Below are 21,383 nucleotides of genomic sequence, written 5' to 3'. Positions count from 1 at the left end.
CAAGGGCTTAAGCACGGAAGAATCTTTTTTGGCTTCTCTGTTTATGGATAAACTGTTGTGTTTCAGTACGATTTGTGAGCAGATGCACACAGTGTCTCTGAAGTAAATATGTTTAAATGTTCCTAGAATGGTTCAAGGCTTTTCCCTGACTGTCTCTCTTAGAATATAATGCAGTTTGCTATTCTACTACTTTAAAATTCCCCCCTTTATTTCTTTTTTTCCCTCGTTGTAATGTCTCCATGTGTTTTTCTCCTTCTGTCTCTCCATAGTCGACCACGGCTGCGAGAGCTGCACGGGTGTAAGTGAGTGGCCTGGCTGGACCTCTTCTCCCTCCCTTCATTTCTCCATTAATCCTCCCCTCTACCCACCCGGTCTCTTGTTGTTTCGGGAACCATGCTGATGCAGTGGCTGGCTTGGTTGGCCCTGCTGTCTCTGGACTGGGCTCCAGGCAGCTGGGCCTTCACCACCACCAGGGCTCAGGGCCTGAGGGGTCGCATCCAGAGAGACCGCAGAAACATCCGGCCCAACATTATCCTCATCATGACTGACGACCAGGATGTTGAGTTGGGTAAGGTTGGCACACTTTCTGGTCTTCCTTGAATTCTATAGACCCTATTCACTTTTCATGGATTTTGGCACTATTATTGCCCTACTTAAAAAAAGAAAAAAAAGAAATGTTGTTTCCGTGATTTTTTTTTTCTCTGTTCCTGTCGCTACGCTGCCTTAATCAATTTCTTTGTCCTCGAGTACATTTGCATCAGGATGTATGTGGTCTTTCTTCACACATGAAATATTAAATAGAGGCCATAAGCCAGAGCAGAATGGCCATCTGGTCTATTAACTGCTGAATAATAATTATTTGCCACTCAAGAGAATTCAGATTGAAAAGATCAGGAGATTTAAATGGACTGGACTTTGTTATATACACAAGTAATTGTCATTTTGCATTTTTTTTTTGTGATTGTCTTCTTAGTATTAACAATACATGCAACACAATTAAGACTACAGTGAATCAGCGCTGACCTCCATACCTTGTCCTCCAGGTTCTCTGCAGGTAATGAATAAAACCCGTAAGATCATGGAAGACGGAGGCACAACCTTCACCAATGCCTTTGTCTCCACACCCATGTGCTGCCCGTCACGTTCCTCCATGTTGACGGGCAAGTACGTTCACAACCACAACACTTACACCAACAATGAGAACTGCTCCTCCCCTTCCTGGCAAGCTCAGCACGAGCCACGCTCATTCGCCGTCTACCTCAACAACACCGGCTACAGGACAGGTTGGTGAAACAAGAACATGCACTTTTATATATTAACTCTTTTATAAACAATGATCGACATTAAGGTCCTGCTGTATGTCCACCAGAGACCTCTTAATGCAGTGCCGGTGATGTTTTCCCATTACTTAACATGGAAAAGTGGCATTTCTCAGATTCTGATTGGGAACCATGACCATCTTCACTTCTTTGCCAATATACTGTCAATCACCACTAGCTCATATGTCCTCTTAGGCCCTCTTTATTCAACGTGTTTGTCAATGAACATTTTTACCGTCAGCTAGACTCCACCGCTCTGCCTGGCTGTCTGCTGTGAGAAATGCAAACAAGGTGAGCGTGCCAGGTCGCTGTCATTTCTCACCAGGCAGTGTCTGTGTGAGTGATGGGCAGGCGTTGGACGTTGGACTGGGCAGCTCAGTGGGGTCCTGTGGGGCTGCAGCACGTCCTGCGGTTTTAGAGCTGATGCGTTAGTCTGCAATTAGCCTTCTGGAGGACAGGCTGGCTCTCTGCCCAGCCTATCCGAGAATGCTGTTCAGTGAAGCCAGCGAAAACGTTATGCGTCTCACACACACACACACACACACACACAGATAAAGTCACTCAGAGACAAGGATTTTTCACAGGTACAGGTGTAAGCCAACAATGAAAACATTTTTTATGGCCTACATTTTGGTATTAAACCTTCCTTTGTCTCTCTGCAGGCTTCTTCGGCAAATACCTCAATGAGTACAATGGCACCTACATCCCACCTGGGTGGCGCGAATGGGTTGGATTGATCAAAAATTCCCGCTTCTATAATTACACTGTCTGTCGGAATGGTTACAAGGAGAAACATGGTGCCGATTATGCCAAGGTATGTGTTCCTATAATTTCGAGGAAAAAAAAGGGACCGTTAACTCAATCACTCATTTATTTTGTCTTTATGGCCAGATATAAAGACTTTGCCTGACAAATTGCAGGTTCCACTCGACTTATAAATACAGACAGTGAAGCACTTCACTTATCACGGTGTTATGATCTAGGCTGGCAGGAATTCTCATTCAAGAATTAAAGGGAATGACTTGAGCTGGAGTCTCCTCTTTCTGCAGCATCCCTTTATTATGACGTACCTTACCTTAACATTTAGACAGCATATTTATGAGAAGCCTGTGATAAATGCCACCCTGCATTTGTTTTTGTCTCACTTTCTGTCTGTCTGCCTTTTCCTCTTATTTTGTCTCTCTATGAAGTTTTACAGAATGATTTTGTGCTATAATGCCACAATAAAAGAAGAGGGAAAACCTCATTTTACTGCTGTCAGACTCTAGAAATGAACACTGTGGTTACAATGTCTTTTTGTAGCTCTGGATGGCATCGACCATCAATCATCCCCGAATGTTTTTGTAAGACCTGTCAGTTTGTTTTCGCAGCTCCCTGCCAATATCTTCCCAGGTAGCGTAGTCCTGGGTACATGAAGAATCCATGAGGAGGGTTTACAGTTTGGACATATGTCAAGTTTCAAGATGGCCTACCCAAAAGATGGGCAAACAAATGTTTGGACTGCTATTCTTCTGCCAAGTTGGACTGAGGTGTAAAGTTACCCACAAGCTGAGGCCAAGGTGTTTACATGACATGGGCTTGGTCAGCAGTTAGTGGTTTAGAACCAAATGGACACACTATTTGCTATTTACTGTCAAAAACCATGAACCTGCTACTACTGGGACAACCACAGGTCCTGTTTTTAGATTCACACAGGGTCAGAAGGTTGTGGTATTCCACACAGAGTCATTGTGATTAGATGAGGCACTTGCCCAGTGATTTCATATTCAATGAGGTCCCATTTTGATTTTCCCTCTGCAGGAGGATGAGTCCATTGAGGTTAAGGCTTTTGTTGAAGACCTGCGTGAGATTTAGTTGAAGAGTATAATCCATGCAATATGTTTCTTCAAATTGCATGACAGAAGACAACAGTCATAAAGACACAAAGCGACGCAATTTCAAGCCAGATGTGATATTTTGGTGTCAACAGTGCTTGAAAGCTTGTAAATAATAACTTCTCATGAATTCAAAGCCTCAACTCCCTACTGCATTGACAGTCAAACCATCTTGGCTGTTGTACAACCTTAAATGTCAGAGTATTTGAATGGGTGAATGCCATTGGGGAAATCAAACCATGTGTGAATGGGTTTGTATTATGTGACACTTAGTACTAATCATCTCCAAAAGGTTCTGGGGAAAGTGATACTCTTCACCTTCCTGACCACTTTGGAGCTGTTGGCCAGTCATTCCCCATGACACTTGTGCTTCCTTCTGACCTGCCAGAGTCTTTAGCAGCGGTGGCTCAGATTATGGGGAGCTGGCAACACATAGAAAACAAGTATGGCGATGCTACGCCATATGCACGCAATCACCAGCCTCCATGGGCATGTGCAGCCGCCAGGCCATTAAAGCTGGCCCGGCTATAAAGCCTATTAATAGAGACAGGATGAATCGGCCAAACCCACTTCTGACATTTCAGGAAAATCACCCTTTACCCTTTCATTCTGAACCTGGCACTCCCTTCCGCATGTGCTATGCCAGACAACAACTGTGGCAAGCCAAAACTGCAGGTAGAATGGTTAATCTGTTGGAAACTTGGCAAATGATATTGTGATTTTAGTTCAGGGTGTGACCTACTGTACATTCAAAAAGACAGACTCCAACGGCTTTTATTCAGCCTGGTATAAAGGTTTTGATATGTCAGGTCTGTGGGTGGTTTGATCTGACAATGTCACAAGTCTAAGCTCTTTATAGTAAACTAGATCTGAAAAACAAAGCATTCAGGGTCTTTCCCATCTCCTGTATACAAGTCGTTTCTCACTCGAGCTCATTTCTTTGGTGGAGTTTGAGGCTTATAACTGTTGAGGTTATTGTGTCTTATTCGTGTGTTCCATTATCTCCCAGAGTGAATCCGTGACAAGAAGCAAGAAAACACATGTTAAGTAAAAGGGAGTCAAATTAAGCTGAATAGGAGAGGAGGAAGCTGAAGGAGAAAGGGAATGGATTGCCCAGAGAGGATTAGAGGATGGGAGCTGTCATAACAACATACCATTTGAGAGCGCCAGGCTCCTCTCACCATCAAGTGGTGTCACATTCAATAGTGCAGAGATTCACTGATGAGGCAACAGCCCATATACTGTATACACATGCACAGACTCAAGCACACACTCACACAGGCAAGCTGCCAGCTGTTGACTCGACAAATTGGTAGTGTATTCAATGGCCCCAGTTCATATGCCCACTGGCCCTTGTCCATTTATTTGAAAATGACTGGATGAGGGAAAGCAACATGTCGCGGTGATTGGACTGCGAACGAGTTTTATCAAAGCTCATGTTGTTTTGCATTTCCCCCCCTATTCCACCTTCTCTTTTAGCCTTCTTTCTCTAGATGTGATTTTAGCCCTGCAGCACCTAATAAATCCTGTTTATTCTCTCTTTTCCAGGACTATTTCACAGATCTGATCACCAACGACAGCACTAACTTTTTCCGCATGTCTAAGCGCATGTACCCTCACCGCCCTGTGATGATGGTCATCAGTCACGCTGCTCCTCATGGCCCAGAAGACTCGGCTCCACAGTATGCCGAGCATTTCCCTAATGCTTCGCAGCACATGTAAGTTACATTCAGACTCACTTCATCACACGTGCACTCCTCATGGTTCCTACATAGATGCTGCTTTATGGATTTTTTTTTCTCATTAACCATCAATTTGAATTTTCATGATTTGGTCTGTATAACATTATTACGGCATTCATGCGCCTCAATCCCCAGTGATGACAGGTTTCTTAGAAGCTGCTTGGAACGACCACTTGGCAAGCATGAAATCAAAATGATTTATCATCCGAGAATAGCTGGGGCACATACCATGAAGAAGATCACGGATGGCTTTTTTTAATGGAGCAGAGCGTGCAATGCCAAGCCCACGTTGGCCTCCAACAACTCTCATTACTGAGTTGAGGCAGCACTGTGGGTCTTTCCATGGCAACATGCCCTGCCATCTCTTGGTGGGCCCTCCAAAAAGGCTCCCAGGATGTCCTACTCCACTGGGTGGGGGGGGGGGGGGCGTTGTTGTATCGAAGTAGATATAAGTTTCAAGACAGCCATTTCTGCTCAATTTTCCTTTTTTTTCTGTTTACCAGTGCTTTCAGTGTTTCCCCCACTTCCTCCCTCTCACTTTCAAACCCACTTAACATTCTCCTCTGTCTGTTTGCTCTACCTCTCAGTCGCTCTATCTGTTTTATCTCTGTGTCTGTCTGTCTTTCCCTCTGTCTTCTGTCGGTTTCTCATCCCTCGCCTCTCTCCCCTCCCTCTCCTCCCTCTCCTCCTGTGAAATTTGCAAAGCACTTCCTGATCCTGTCCATATCAATCAGTAGTTTCTCCCCGCGGCTCTTGGGATGAGAGGAATGCATTGTGTGCTTGGGAACACCCTTTGTGACATTATTAATTTATTTTTAGCTCAAGCCTCTGGGCTCGGGGGTGACTAAAGGGGTTGCCCCAGTGATTGTGCGCCTGAATATGTGGTGAGGTTACTGTGGCAGCAAACACAGTCGGTATGGGAGGGTGTTTGTTTTGCTGTTTGTTGACTACATACTTACATAACAGATATGGAAAAACTTTTTACTGGCAGATGTTGTGGAGCACATTTCTTTGATATATATGATTATGTTTTGAAGCTGTTCCAGTTTGAGTTTGAATTGGCTTTGGTAATTCTCTACAAAAGCCATGAAGTCCCTGGTAAGGTCAACCATCAATGGAAATTTGTCTGTTCTGCCACTTTCTGTCTTTCCAGCAGATGTCATATACCTCTAACCTCTAATGCACAGAGTTGGGAAGAGACTGCGTGGCAGTAAAGGAGGAGCTGCCTCATAAATCAAATGAGCGGCTGTACTTTTGACAGCAACAATAGCAGGGGAGGGTTTGATGTTAATGCCATTAACATTCCTCACTGAAGGTGTTTTTACACTGTCTCTTAGATGTCAGCCAAGCTCCTGACTTATTTTAAACACCTTAGATATAATGCGGTCCCTCAATGGCATACCTTCTTTATAGCAGGGAGTGTATTGAAGTTATTCTGGTTGTAGCTAGTTGTTTATGGGAATGTCACACTAATCCTCATGCAGGGATGTGTCTATGTTAGGTTCTGTAAGGTCAGGAGGCATTCTGGGGTGAACAGCGGGCCTTGGGCTGCTGTAATCCAGGGCTAATACAACAAAACACCGACGTACGTATACGTGACAGGTGGCAGGTGTGACCTCCCCTATGGACTGGCTTCGTTCCATTGACCTCTGCATTCCTGGTTCCCTTGTGCCCAGGGCCCCATACCTTGGTGGCCCATTGCCCAGAGACAGGTCCCTTTGTGGGGCTTATTAGACCGCCTGGCTAGGTGGGTGAAGAGTTCACCCTTCCCACAAAGCAGGCCTGAGGAGACGAGGGCAGAAGGCAGCTCACTCAATCAGAGCAAAGCAGCTCCCAGCAGGTCTTCATTAAGTATCTAAGTCTTGATACTTGTCCAGCTGCTTATTCAGTGGTAGAACCTGTTCTTTGTAGTTTAATTTTGGAGTGAATTTCGACAGTAATTATTTGTTCTCGTCACATTATATGCCAACACTACTGACTACAAATATGACTATGAATTCTGGGGATAACTATATTATTCATATACTATTTTGCTTTGAAGTGCAGAAACCTTGCAGGCAGAAAGTCAACTTCATACATTGGTCTACCATTTATCTCTCTACTTTACTTTACTGCTAATACTGCAGACAGGTGAACAGCTTCTCTCAGTTATAACTCTCCACAAACAAGACTGCCTCTCCCTCCCTCTTGCTCTTTATCCACGCCTGTTATTCCCCATTTCAAATGACCATGACTTATTGAGTTTTTGGTCCAGAAGTTGTTGCAAACTTGACTTTGGGGCCTATTATTTTCTCAAGCAAGTGCCAACCCTCAAATGACTTGTCTGTGCCAAGAGCGCAGCGGAGCGGGGAGACTCTCGTCTCTGTGTGAGGGGAGAGATGGTCGGAGAGAGGTGTGGAAAAACAGCTAAGGTGCTGGCTGCTCAGTATTAAGACATTTCCTTCAACAAACAGAGGAGCTATTGATGCGTGTCAAACACAGTGGACAACTGCGGCACCTGTTACTGAGCAGTAGTTTGTGAAAAGTACCAGACAGGTGTTTCTTGGCATCTTAAATGGAGTCCTCATAGATGTTGCATGCTCTGGTAACTCACCATGATTATTTTCTTACTTCTATGAGACTTCACCAGGTACACAGTGTACATGCATGTTCTCAATCCTAAATACAAGCGTTTTTTTTCCAAACGCCTCATGTCTCCCTCTTTTGTGTCCTCCTACTAGCACCCCCAGCTACAACTATGCCCCAAATATGGACAAACACTGGATCATGCAGTACACAGGCCCCATGAGACCCATCCACATGGAGTTCACCAACTTCCTTCATCGGAAGAGGCTGCAGACACTCATGTCTGTAGATGACTCAGTGCAGAAGGTAAGTGTAGTTATTGATGGACTTTTCTTTTTTTTAGGATTTTCATATTTGTTCCACTGAGGCATTTTCTCTAAATGTCTGTGTATCTTCTTATCATTTTACTCCTTAGGTGTTTGACATGCTAGAGGAAACTGGAGAGCTGGACAACACTTACATCATCTATACAGCAGACCATGGCTACCACATCGGTCAGTTCGGATTAATCAAGGGCAAGTCGATGCCTTATGACTTTGACATCCGTGTGCCGTTCTTTCTGAGAGGACCCAACATAGAGTCAGGGGCCGTGTAAGTCCAACTAAAATCATTATCAGAGTTTCTTAGCTTGCAAATTACATTGTCTCTATTTTGTAAAGGTCAAGAATGAACTGTGCTGGGTGTATCTTTTTTTTTTTTCTCAGTGTTTGTTCAGGGATCCTTGGTTTTGTTATCTATCGTCACTGTATGTATTTCAGAAGACTAACTGAACTTTATGTCCATGTACTTCTTCAGAAACCCTCATCTGGTGCTGAACATTGACCTAGCTCCCACGATTCTCCACATTGCTGGGCTGGACACCCCTCCAGACATGGATGGAAAGTCCATCCTTAAGCTGTTGGAACAGGAAAAGACTGGCAACAGGTCTGTATGGATCCATGATGCCATGATGTAATAGATATTATGTACAGTAATTGCACGGTGTGCATGACATGTGCAACAGTCCTAGTCGTTTGCCATTATTGAGGAAATGCAAATTTCCATAGCAAAAATAATTGCTTTTGCTCCAGCTGAGCACAACGTGGGTCTGAGGCAATTTGGTGGATTTTCCTTGGCTGCAGGACTTTGGCTCGGATTTACTGAGGTTATAGTTAGTAGAATTTGTTTGCAAGTTGAATCATTTGTTTCCCAGCAAACCCACTGTACAAACAGTGTCCAATATGAATAAAGCCTACAAAAGGGACAAACAGCTATTGTTACTATATCTGCACTATTAAAGAAAAAACATAGACATAAACATTTCCAGGGCCACATAAAGAACAGGGATAATCAAGTTAATGCTCAAATAGCATTTACACTGTTCCCTTGAACCCACAAGGTCTTGAGCTCACTATGATCAATCATAATATTGGCTAGCTGCATGCCTGACATACTGTAACTGATGGTGAGTGCAAAGGCCATATGAATTTTATAAACTTTGTGCGTTTTGTTTTCCCAGATTCAAACCCAACCGGAAACCCAAAGTCTGGAGGGACACATTCCTGGTGGAGCGAGGGTAAACTGGGGTTCTTTATTCCCTTTCCACACCACAGGCACATCCATGTCATTGCAGAGCATTGAGTATCACACAAAACCTGACAAAACATTTCAATGAACCCGGCGTTCCCTAGTCCAGCAACACAGACATTTTTCCCCAGTTATTTGTCATCTGACAGACATTTCCTGACCACAGTCGGCTTGGAAGGCAGTGGCGATATTCAAAGTTGTTTGGTAAAGCTATAAGCGGCTGGCAAATTATGACAGTTCACGCAAGAGGCGCCGACACAGGTCATTTGATAATTTACACACAAAAAAAGTCTTTGTCTTTTAAAGGGGTTCTGCATGTTTTAAGCACATGACCGGGGCCCTAAATCTGACTTAGCATGCTGTTCTTGCACTGGCAGAGACGGACGGAAGATAGCTAGACACACGCAAAACAAACAAAGACTAGTCAGGCTCAGGGTGATGTTACCTGAGGAATGGCTGGAAGGCTCACACTCAATCCACTCACAGGACATGTCACCAGCTCCTCTGGTGAGGAATGCAGCAGCCACGCTGTAGCCGACGCTCGACTGTTTCCCCCAGACTGTTTTCTTTGTAGCGCACGCAATCGTTTGGAGCACACGCTCTCCTGTCAGATCTTTATTTAACCTCTCCTCTGCTGCCCGATATGTGCTGCAGAAAATTATACCTCCGATCTGACAGCCCGCTTTTGTTCACTTAACATGTTAAGCTGTGGTAATGCCAAGGGTTCACTGACAGACACCTGACAGCTCGGAAAGAAAGAATCCCATCAAGCTTCAAGACTTTGCATGTTACAGGTGCTCAAGAAAAAAAGGTTCAAATAAATAAGAGAGAGGAAAGACATGGGTAGGAAAACCAGTGGGCGAGGACAGTAACACTGGCTGAGGCCAGATTTTACTGGCGGCATGTGTAATGATACTGTATATTACAGCATGTCACGTTCTCCCATACAGCTGCTGTCCCCCCACCCCCACTATCATTTCCTCACAATTCCTTTTTTTTTTCCCCCCAAATCGCTGGCTTGGCCCTGTCATCTCCTTTCCACTAATTTGCTCATTTGCCAACATCTGCAGACACGCATCCAAGAGTACAAAAGAAGCACTCGTTAGCTGTGCTGCTGAGCATACAGATCAGTCTCCTGCTGGCGCATGTTTTTGTGACAGAAGAACTAGTTGTTCTATGGACTGCTGTGTATGAAATGAAAAGAGTGTAACCTTTGACATGTAGGGGCTTTAGCTCTTTTAATCCATTCCTCCATTAATCCACACTGTTTATAAAGGCTGCCAGCTTGTGCGCCTGTCTCTAAATACTGAGATTAGCCTCCACGGACCTTTCGCTCTGTTACTCAAAGCACTGATGTGGCAGCACACACACGGAGTAGCTAATGTTTCTTGTACAGTTCTCTCACTGCTCGTGTGATATGCTCGATGATTTAATATCCTCTCGTGACCTTACAGTACCGTTCCTCCGAGCCTGACGGACAGCTGGGGCTGACTATGTTGTTTGAAAATCTAATAATCTGCATAATGCAGCCGTCAGGGAGTGACATCGACAACAACTGTTAGCTCTTTAATCACCCTTGGCTGAAAGGGGTTGAGACTACAGCCAAGCCAGTGTGTGAACGTTGGCTGTTTTCCCCCTGGAACAGAACGCTAGACAGGATCGCACAAGACAACGGCGCTAGTCTTGCAGGGCACAGGTTGTTCAGTGCGTCGACGTCGCCGTCATTCTGTCTGTGGGTCGCGGGCAGCCAGGCCATGTTGGCAGATAGTTGGGGGGGAGGTTGGCATGGCCTCAGCGGAGACTCAGCCAGGCCTTGTGGCAGTAGCAGAGGAGAAATTGGAGCAGTGCAGTTGAACGGTCAAACAGCTCGGCCTGGAGCTGAGCACTGGTGTGAGGCTGAGCTGCGCTACGTGCCCAGACCCTCTGGCACACAAAGATGCTTCATAACGTGTCCATTCACTGGCCATGACCATGAGAAGCACACAGTGACAGAAAAACAGGAAACAGTGGCTTAAACCTTCAGCTCACTTCAGTAATACTTTAATAATTGAATAGTATATTGACTCCCTGAATAAGTTTGTTGATGCTGATTTGTTCTTAGTTGTGTTTACTTGTGTTGTGCAGAAAGATCCTGAGGAAGAAGGAAGACTCAGTGACCACTCAGCACACCAACAGCCTGCCCAAGTACAAGAAGGTCAAAGAGACTTGCCAGCAGGCCGAATTCCAGACACCCTGCGAACAGCCTGGACAGGTAAAACAAACACACCCATGTGCAAATGAAATGAGCCCCTGATACCCACGAAGGAACGCTTTTTTTCAGCTCTTTTCTGTAACTGTAATGAGTACCACTCTTGATGTGGCCTCCAAGTAGCCCATTGAGCTATTCCACAGAGCCAAGAAGTGAAATAGCCATTTAAAGTGCATCAGTTGGTTCATAATTGGATTCTTTTGCACTGTTTCGTTAATGTGTTAAGGTACTTCCCCTTTCATCTGTGCCCATTAATAATTTTCTGGCAGCAACAGCCAAGTGGTACAGTATGTGGCCTTGGAGCACACAGACCAGAACAATACAAATTGTTACAAGTTTAAGGTAGCGTTAAATGAGAGGCAGGGTTTCTGAGGGGCCGACTAATGCAGTCCAGATCCAGTTTACGGTCACGTAAATGTGTGTATGAAGCAATCGGTTATTAAAGACAGCGATGGAGCAATTCTAGCTGAGCTCAGCAGCGTGTTGTGTGATTGCACGCGAGGCTGTGAATACAGTACGCGTATGTGTGTCTACACCTGTAATAGCGCACAAAACATTTGTCTTCTTGCAGCAGTAACCATTTACGTGTTGCTGCATAGCATGCAGGGTAAGGTTTGGTCCTAAGTGGCCCGCTGGCATGATTTAACATGACCTCCCAGTGAGCGGCCTGAAAGCCTGCGGTGTTTGTCTTACAAAATTACAGGGGAGATGGTACTCACAAACAGCCGGCAAGTGCTTTATCGCTTGTCTTCATTTTGTTCTCTTTTTTTCCACCTGGTTTTCCGTAGTTTACAGTTTATCTCCCTGTCGCAGTTTTAAAAAGACTTTGCTCAAACTGAAGCATCGGGGTCTTCAACAAGGACATTAAACCTCTTAAACTCCATTTAGGTCAGAATGAGAGAAGTTTTGTCATTTAAGTTATAACGGTATAGGTTTGTTATGGACACACCAGATTCTCTGTTACTGTATAGTTTTGGGGAGCATCTGCTCATGTTTCAGCTTGCATGGTCACCCATATCTGCTCCTAACTAACCGCTCCCCATCCTCCGCGTTTCTCATCCATCTTTGCTGTCCCGCTGCTGCAATGGTGCTGTTGTGCCTGAAAAGCACTCACAAGAGGGAGAGTGTGAGAGAAGGATAAAAAGACAGAGATTATTTTCATATCTCTCTCTCTCTCTCTCTCTCTCTCTCTCTCTCTCTCTCTCTCTCTCTCTCTCTCTCTCTCTCTCTCTCTCTCTCTCTCTCTCGCGTGTCTTGCCTAATGCTGATATAACAGCTTTGTTTAGCCGCAAGCTATTCGTCACTATATGAGCCTTCCAGAAGAAACCTGAGCTGTCTTATGGCCCTTTGTTTGGACCTTGGTTCCCACACTCACCACCGATCATCAGCACTGCGCTCTACAGATGTGTCTCATCCATTTACCCCACCAGCGACACCACTCACGGCTTTCTTTTCCGAGTGGGAATACATGTTGAGAAGGACAGAAGATGTAGGCAAGTGCGTGGACATGTATTTATACAATTACGCTGGTGACGCACTTGGCACAGACGTATACCCTGTGTGAGAGTGATAGGGGTTTCCTCTTTATTTTCTAGACACCAGACAGCCTCAATTCATCTCATGTGGTGGTTTTGGTTTATCTTTCCTGCTGCTTTTGGATGCCATTCTTTCCCACAGGCTGCGATTTGCCTGATATATCTTACAGAAATATGTGTTCCTCGAGGAGTTTCTAAAATTGAGACAGAGGCTTTTGTCTGAGATTGAGCTTTTCACTTATTATTGGCTACGTGTGACAATCTGCTCATTGTTAAAGTAACATGAACATTCCCAAAAGGAATACAGCTCAAGGACACTTGATCACTTCAAATCTACACATAGAAATGAAGTTAGCAGAAAGACTATTGTTTCTCCATGTTTATTTCTGCTGTGGTTGTCGTTGTGCAGAAATGGCATTGTGTGGAGGAGATCACAGGGAAATGGAGGATACAGAAGTGCAAAGGTGGTTCCAAAGAAGGCTCCAGGAAGAGGGCCCGCAGCCTGAAGCCCCGCAGCAGTTATGACAACAGAGAAAGGGGCTGTGACTGTGGGGACGCGCTCCTCAACCCCTCCAGAACAGACCGCCGTTCCCACCGCCAGTTATCTGGCTCATCAGGCCATCGTGAGTATACATTTTAACTTATAACATTGTATGATGTCTGTCTATCGAAACAATTTGGAGGAAAAGAAATCTGCAAAGGCTCAAGCCTTGACCTCCTGCTACTGATTATTTACGCTCTTAAGGGGAGACATGTGCGCGGAAAAGGCAAACATCCTGCAACAAGTCCTGCAATTTGTTCTATGGATGTTGCCTTGAGTGTGTGTGCGGTTGGGATTGTGGTTTTGAAGGGTTTGATGCCCTCTAGTGTTGCTTAGAAAAGGTGCAACTGATGTGTGAACACTGAGAACCTTTTAAGATGCAATCCAGAAAGAGCCCAGAAGCAGAAACATTCAGAGTCAGAGTTGAACATTGGGAACACTGGAATACGGAGTTAATGACTGAAATTGGTACATAAAAACAGTGCTTGACTCAAGTTTTTTATCGTTTTACAGGTTTTCGTCCGCGTTTTGTCCACACCCGGCAGACCAGGTCCCTGTCTGTGGAGTTCGAGGGTCAGATATATGACATCGACCTTCAAGCAGATGATCAGTCTGCAGTCCGCCGCCGTGTCATCTCAAAGCGCCACTACAACCCAGAAGACCCCGAGTTTCATTTGGGGTCAGATGACGGTTCGGAGGAAATGCTGGCGGATGATACCAATGCTGTGGGATACCCAAACTCTGTGAAAGTTACCCACAAGTAAGAGGGCAGCCTCCCTTCAGTGTCTCAGTAATGACTTCACATGTATGTCTGTCAAAAGAGCAGCGTGTGACAGGTTCCTCTGCGTCTGTTCCAGGTGTTACATCTTGATGAATGACAGTGTTCATTGTGAAAGAGAAATCTACCAGTCCTCTAGAGCCTGGAAAGACCACAAGAGCTATGTGGACCAGGAGGTGAGTGTACGAAGCTCAGAATCTCATAAGCCTGACACACACACACACACACACACACACACACACCTTGTCCAGGTTACTAATTTTGTCAGTGGTCAAGGATTTGTCTTAATAGTTAAATATAATTAATAGCATTTGTTGCATATTTAATTCCAGATTGAAGCACTTCAAGACAAAATCAAAAACCTCCGTGAAGTAAGAGGCCACCTGAAGAGGACACGACCAGATGAGTGCGACTGTGGGAAGAAGAGGTTGGTCATTTACATTTTTACCTCAAAAATAAGATTCTTTCTGTCATGTTATTTCCAAACAGAATACAAGTTATCAATAACTTGTTTGAGGCCTGATGCAAAACCCTATTGGAGTCCTTAGTCTCTGTTTCTGTTTATAAAAAACAGCTATTTTAGCAAAGGAGACAGAAACAAGGCAGAGAGATTGAAGAGCAGGAATGATCAACTCCATCCGTTTAAGTGAGTTTCCCCTTTAATTATGGGTTTGCCGCATTTAGTTTCACCCCTTTCCTTGTTAATTAATACTGACCATGATTTGCATCCAATCAAGTGTGAATAGATTGTATGTTATGATGCTGTTTAACTGTACAGTCTTGCTGAATATCTGCATGGTCACTGCATGTCGGTTAAACCATAAAGCTCACATTCATTTAGATGACTTTGTAGATCCCGGACGACCAGCCCAGCATGTGTGTGTGTTTTAGATGTCTACTGTGTTGATGTTTGTCTAGAAATGTGTTTTTAGTGTTTGGTCCCTGAATGGAGTTTAAATGACAATGCAGATGCATGTCCAGGGATTTAGTTTTTTTATGTGTGTGTGTGTGTGTGTGTGTGTGTGTGTGTGTGTGTGTGTGTGTGTGTGTGTATCTGGAAGTGTTTGAGTGTATGGAAAGACAGAATGAGTCAGAATGACTCAACAGAGGGGAAATCAGTCGATTCGCTCAAACACAGTGATCAACTTGCACCAGGAAACATTGGAAACAGATTATGACGATACAAAGCAGCTGTTTTCTCGCTGTGCCTGTTCTGCGTTCAGGCCGGGAGGAAGAGAAGGACAGTGGCTAGAATGTCATCCCAGAGAAAATTGGACCTAGTGAGAGCTTAAACATGAAAGTAAACAGGCTGTCATCTTCTGGCATCAGCGATGCCTTCTGGAAGTCCCCTCCGGATCCTCCACCGCTGTGGTTACTGGCATTAGAGAGGGGCAGGGGCTGATGTCATCTTTGCATCAACGCTGTTTTGTAATTCTCTCACGTTTCTACCCACAGGGAGCCAGCGCACGAACTAGACGGGAAGGCCCAGTTGTACAACGAGATCCGCAGAAGAAAGAAGGAAAGGAAGGAAAAGAAACGGCAGAGGAAAGGAGACGACTGCAGCCTGCCCGGCCTCACTTGCTTCACACATAATAATGACCACTGGCAGACTGCTCCTCTCTGGACGTGTATGTATATCAAAATTAATCATTTGTAAGGCCTGTTAAGATATTTGTTGGTAGTTGAGGTGGAATTAACTGCAATTACAATTAATCTTGATTACTGTCTAGTGGGGGGATTCTGCGCGTGCACCAGCTCCAACAACAACACCTACTGGTGCTTGAGAACCATCAACGAGACCCACAACACGCTGTTCTGCGAGTTCTCCACTGGCTTCCTGGAGTACTTTGACCTAAACAGTGACCCTTACCAGGTGGGTGAACAGCTGCTTCCAGCCTTGTCGGTGGCAGCTGCTTTAAACAGCTGTAATCTCGAAGTTTAGAAACATGCAATTTCATCCGGCCCTTTGTTGGAGACACTTAAAACGACATTATTTGTGCGATTGTTAAACTTCTGTGTGTGTTGTACCTGTGCAGCTGACCAACGCGGTGTACACGGTGGATCGGGACGTACTGAACTCTCTCCATGCCCAGCTGATGGAGATGAGGAGCTGTCAGGGCTACAAGCAGTGTAACCCTCGCCCAAAAGGCCAGGACACAGGTAGATGATGCTCACTTTCTGCACGTTTATTGATCCCTAGTTAGCTGTCTTATCTGCATGCTGCATGTGTTTGAGGATGACCCCCTCAGTGATGTATGCTGAGATTCCAGGTGGAGGTCAAGGAATCTTCACAGTGTGTCTTTTGTGTTCAAAGTTCTCTTCATAAGGACACACACTAAGACCTCACTTTCTCAGCCCAGGACCTTCCACTCTTCCCCCACTTACTGTACAAATACTGAGTTTTGAATTAGAGTATTTTTCAATAAAATTGGGCCATGTCACAGTTTGAACGTCCTGGCCATCCTCCCCGTTGTGACTCGCTGAGTGTTAGAGATATTATTTGGAGGACGCTGTCATCAAGGCAGTTGAGGCTGTCATTTCATTTCGGGCCCGTCATGCATCACTGCCATAATCAGTCCCAATGTATTTTTTTTTTTTTACGACCACCAAACGATCCAAGCGCCCTTACTGAGCAAACATCCCAGCAAACGGAGGTGGTTAATAAGTAATGCAGTGATGACCGAAGCCCGTATGGCAGAGCCGTAGCGTTCGTGTGTGGCATGAACTGGCCGCGTTGTTTATGTCCCGAGGATAAAAACTTAATGTCTGTAATTACCAGCTGGAGAGTGGGAGCGCCGGAGCAGCCAAGCTGCTCTGAGAAAACTGATTGTGTTTCAGTGCTGGCACGGTGGACTTGTCAAACCCGTGCCAGCACACGTCACGTAGCAGCCTAAAATCTCGTACTTTTACTGGCTGCCCTTGCTCGGCTGCGATGCCAGCTCCCTGAACCAATGAAATTGCTGTTGTGGTTCCACCAAAGTGATGTTTTTGTTGGAAGGATAGATTATTAAACTATTACTATCTGGTGAAATGGATATAACGTTTACTTGCATCTATTTGCGGAGTGTGACTTAACCATTGTGACCACCTGACTGGATAACCTTGTGTGTTTTGCTTTGAAGGGGAAACCCCCGTTGAACTCTACACCTCACAAAACACTGAAAAATCATCATCTCCATCCAGCCCAATCGTATGACCTTTCAAACTTTTCCTCCCAGTTTCTCCTTCTATTCAAATCCAAAATCTCTTTCCTCGTCATTCCTCCCTCTTCGTTCTGATCGTCGGATAATTGCATTTCTCCATAGGGAGTCGCAGCTGTGCATGAAGACATCTTCAGTGTGAATGACCTATTTATTTCCCTCCCGTATCTCCCTGATTCAGAGCATTAACAATCGATTGCTTTTATTTTTCCGATCAGGAGGTAAAGATGGAGGAAGCTATGAGCCACACAGGTATCCACCAATTTTTGTTTCTCTTCAGCGGCTTCTTCTTTAACACCTGCATGGGCCGAATTGCCTCATTCCCACTAATACATCCATCCATGGAGTTGCTGGCGCTTAATCTGTGGCTGCATGCTGGGGACACGCTAACAAGTCATTACAGATGATTTTATTTTTTTTTCCTCATTAAAGCACATTCATTTGTCGTCACCTCTGTGCAAACAATCCGTCTTCGCTTCTATCTGCTGGGTAAAATCAGTCTGAACATATTACAGATGCTCTCTGCTGCATATTTTCTCAGTTTTGCTTGAGAGTGCAACATTTAAAGTAGTCCCCCCCCCCCCCCCCCCCCCCCCAAAAAAAAGACTCTAAATGACGCCCGTTTAGCTACTCTTACGATAGCATGGCTAAATAAAAGTTGAGAGGTCACAGAGGTGCTGAATATGTGTTTCTACTTGAGACCCAACCATCGAGTGCACGTGAATGACAATGCATGATACTGTATCATCCCACCTCATGCATCACATTCTACATGAAAGCTTAAAGGAGTAGTGGGACATTTTGGCCAATAAGCTTATTTGCTTTCTTGCAGAGTCAGTCTCAAAAACGCTAAAAGTTGGGTTTAAGTGGTCGAAAAGACTAAAAAGGTGTTTAAATATTTAAATTTATATATTATATATAATATTTCTAATTCTTGAAAAAAAAAAAAAAAATCCCAAAAATGTCGGACTATTCTTTTAATATCACCCTCCGTTTCATTTCAGCCATATCCACAAATAAACCGTCACCACGCTAGTGCTCCAGTGTAGCATGACATTCAGATGCCGCTCATATTCACTCATCATCATCAGCTAGCGGTAGAGTGGACACTTGAGTTGCTGTGACCTCTCTGTCCTCCCACTGATCTCTGTTTGTGATACCTGCTTACCAGGCAACAGCAGCATCGAAAGTGGTCAAAGAGGAGACCAAGCCTCTCCTTCCTGTGAGTCCCTGAGCCTCTGTGTCGAACCATCTGTATTGTCCCGCTGCAGTAGCTACCATGAGTCTGATCTCACCAGGACAGCCGACCTAAAGTGGCACTGACGCTTCTTTTCCTCAGCTTTTACTTGCAGACATCAAACTGAGCCTTCTTTCCTGCAATTTTCTTTTATTTGTGTCTTTTTCTGATATTTTTTTGAATTCCGTTATGATTTTGTGTGGGCATACACCGTTCAGCAGCAAGCTCATTTTCTTGTTTCCTGAGCATCTTCTTTTGTTGATCACCTTTTCTGTGTCCTCTGCTGTTAAATTATTTTATTCCAGGTTGCCTGACTTTGCATTTCAATCCAGTGCAGACCTTTCATTAACTACGCCATTCCATTTTATTTTTTCATGTGCAGCTCATTATGTTAGTCTATTGTTATGTATCATTTAATATTTTTCCTTTCAGTCTGTCTCTCTTATGTGAAATTCTAAGGCCGCATGTGTTTGCACTACTCATGGCTTGAGCTTAGTGTGGGTGCCGTGTTTGTCTAATGCAGTTTGTGTGTGAATTTGTGTGTGTGTGTGTGTGTGCGTGCGTGCGTGTGTGTGTGTTGCTTTGGGGCCTCGACCCCTATGCAACTGGCTGCTTTAGAGAGAGCCGGAGGCTGGGCTTTACTGCATGGTGTCTGACTCCTCCTTCTTTCGATGGCAGATTCTCACCGTCTTCTGTTTCTTTCTGTTTGGCAGCACACAGCCAATATGGGACGGACGACAGGGTTAAGCTGCCCAACTTGACAGACGAGGAGGTGAACTGGCAGGGACTGGAGGATCTGTATAGTATGAACGAAAGCCTTTATGAATGTAGGCCTGACTACAGCCCCGGCCCAGACAACTGGGTCAACTTCCAGAAGGATATAGATAATATGTTTGCACTGCGACACGTTTTTAACAAATTCAACCGAACCCATGACGACTCCACCCTGCCAGAGCTGGGCTCCGGGGCCGGGGGTGGAGGCTTTGAAGAGGGCAGCGGGGAGGAGTTGGCCTCAGCCGGCGACGTCTGGCCGTTCCCGGCCGCGGAGGCTCGCCACACCACCCCCGCCCCCAGCAAAACGCCGTCAGCACCGCCCACACCCAGGCAACTGGAACCCGTTGTCAACGACCTCCCCGAGAGGCTTTCAAACAGGCCCGGGGTGTCAGAATCACCTGTGATGTCATCACCATCGGGTCCAATAAGAGACGGGGTCATCTTCCAGAGCGACACGTGGGCACAGCAGCTGGAGGAGCTAGAAGGGGAGATGTTTAGCGGGAACGGAGTGACGGAGTTGGAGACTCGACACAACAACCTGCTGAGTACTCACAACCGCCTGCAGGCCCAGCTGGAGCCCGGCCTGGGCATCGAAGAAGAGGAGGACATTTTCCAGGCCCAGGGCTACCTCCCTTTCTCCCCTCAGTCGGTGAGGCCCAAGGTGCAGGCCAGCGCCACCCAGAGCCCCCCCACCACACAGACTAGTGTCGGGTTGGTAGTGCAGGTGCTGCCTCAGTCCACGCTGCCCCTCACCTTGGACTACGAGGGCAGCGGTTCTCCGCCTCGACCCTCCAATCAGACCCTCTGAGGCAGACGCATGCGCTGGTTCAGCATAGAGACAGTTATTGGGAGATGAGCTTGCCGAGAGCAATGGCAAGCGATGCCACCTCAGTCAGTCCGAGTTGTATAATGAGTATTAAAGTTATTGTTTATTTTTTTACAGGTGCCTACAATTATTAGTAAACAGTGTTATGTTTTTGTTTTTTCAAATATATATTTAGAAAAAAGAAAAAGCCTTAATGCAGCTAAATTTAAGTGTTGGGATTAAAAATGATTAATTCCGCATGGATAACACCATTGATGTTTTTAATATGTTTTTATGAAAAACAAGTGTGAGTGGTGAAACCATTTCAACATCTGAATGAGTAGTTAGCATTAGTCAGCTTTAGGTCTTTAAAGAGTCTATACATCATAAACCTGCCCAGTCAGACGCTTCATCAGTACAGTACTCTCTCTATACTAATAAAAAGGTTCAAATGCACTTTTCAACTTTTCCACGTGATGCTCCTGTATGCGGATATGAAATCTGTGTGCATGTGTAAAATTAGATTTTATGAAAAGATTATTTCCTACTAACTAGTTGTTTTTTTAAAAAAACTAAGACAATAACTGGATTGTCACTTGTGAAAAAGTTCCAGAATCATCTGTTTCACAAATAACTCTTTTAAAAAATATATTTTTAAAGTTGCCAAATCACAATATTCTTTGCATTTGTCTTACCTCCTTGTCATTAATAGTATGAGAAAGTTTAGACAATCATGGGACAGTTAACAGTAAGTAAATTAACTGATTAGTTGCACCAGTTCTGAGTTACGTCACTATTCACAGAATTATTACAAATCACAAGCAAACGCTTAACGCAATCACCAAGGCTGAGAACATGTTCGTTTTTAATGGACACGTCACCAGTTCCTCATGTGGTGCAATGATGTGGAGCTTCTGATAATCCTACAGTAAAGCGCTGCACACGGCCAATTCATTTTGAATGTAACTGTAGTCCCGAAAAACTGGTTATATGACGGCACACTGTTCCAGCTTGATGACAGTATAGTCTGATGCTGTCCTTTTCTTGGCAGTGTGTGTGTGTGCGTGTGCATGTGCGTGTGTGTGTGTGCGTGTACAAAGTGTTAAAACAACTCTGGTTTCAGGAAAGCCACGAAGCTGTTAAGAAATAAACTCTTTCAACCTTCCCCGTGACGTTAAGTGTTTGTCGCACCACATTTA

The 21,383-nt window shown here is 44.9% G+C and overlaps 1 protein-coding gene across 4 annotated transcripts in view; it reads left to right on the top strand.

Annotated features, from left to right (window-relative positions):
- The window catches only part of sulf1 (sulfatase 1), a 34,575-nt gene extending 13,226 nt beyond the window's left edge, over positions 1–21,349 (top strand). Inside the window, exons 2-21 of one of the 4 annotated variants that reach the window (XM_068708161.1) lie at positions 270–568; positions 1,044–1,283; positions 1,982–2,133; positions 4,742–4,911; positions 7,656–7,806; positions 7,916–8,091; positions 8,296–8,424; positions 8,999–9,055; positions 11,191–11,317; positions 13,259–13,472; positions 13,904–14,150; positions 14,248–14,344; positions 14,501–14,595; positions 14,743–14,814; positions 15,624–15,796; positions 15,899–16,041; positions 16,205–16,328; positions 17,587–17,620; positions 18,540–18,590; positions 19,319–19,447. In XM_068708161.1, the coding sequence (XP_068564262.1) occupies positions 394–568; positions 1,044–1,283; positions 1,982–2,133; positions 4,742–4,911; positions 7,656–7,806; positions 7,916–8,091; positions 8,296–8,424; positions 8,999–9,055; positions 11,191–11,317; positions 13,259–13,472; positions 13,904–14,150; positions 14,248–14,344; positions 14,501–14,595; positions 14,743–14,814; positions 15,624–15,796; positions 15,899–16,041; positions 16,205–16,328; positions 17,587–17,620; positions 18,540–18,590; positions 19,319–19,352 (2,661 nt within the window). In that variant the 5' untranslated portion in view covers positions 270–393 and the 3' untranslated portion in view covers positions 19,353–19,447. Of the gene's footprint in view, positions 1–269; positions 569–1,043; positions 1,284–1,981; positions 2,134–4,741; positions 4,912–7,655; positions 7,807–7,915; positions 8,092–8,295; positions 8,425–8,998; positions 9,056–11,190; positions 11,318–13,258; positions 13,473–13,903; positions 14,151–14,247; positions 14,345–14,500; positions 14,596–14,742; positions 14,815–15,623; positions 15,797–15,898; positions 16,042–16,204; positions 16,329–17,586; positions 17,621–18,539; positions 18,591–19,318 lie in introns of all 4 variants that reach the window. The other 3 variants (XM_068708162.1, XM_068708159.1, XM_068708160.1) reach the window with 3 other exon arrangements.
- The last annotated feature ends 34 nt before the right edge of the window (positions 21,350–21,383 follow it).

The sequence above is a fragment of the Cebidichthys violaceus genome, unplaced genomic scaffold (genome assembly GCF_023349555.1).
Source record: "Cebidichthys violaceus isolate CVI_PGR_0920_01 unplaced genomic scaffold, fCebVio1.0.p SCAF_135, whole genome shotgun sequence".
In the NCBI taxonomy this organism is placed as follows: domain Eukaryota; kingdom Metazoa; phylum Chordata; class Actinopteri; order Perciformes; family Stichaeidae; genus Cebidichthys; species Cebidichthys violaceus.
Note: the sequence above shows the minus strand (reverse complement) of the source record. Positions and strands in the feature narration are given on the sequence as shown.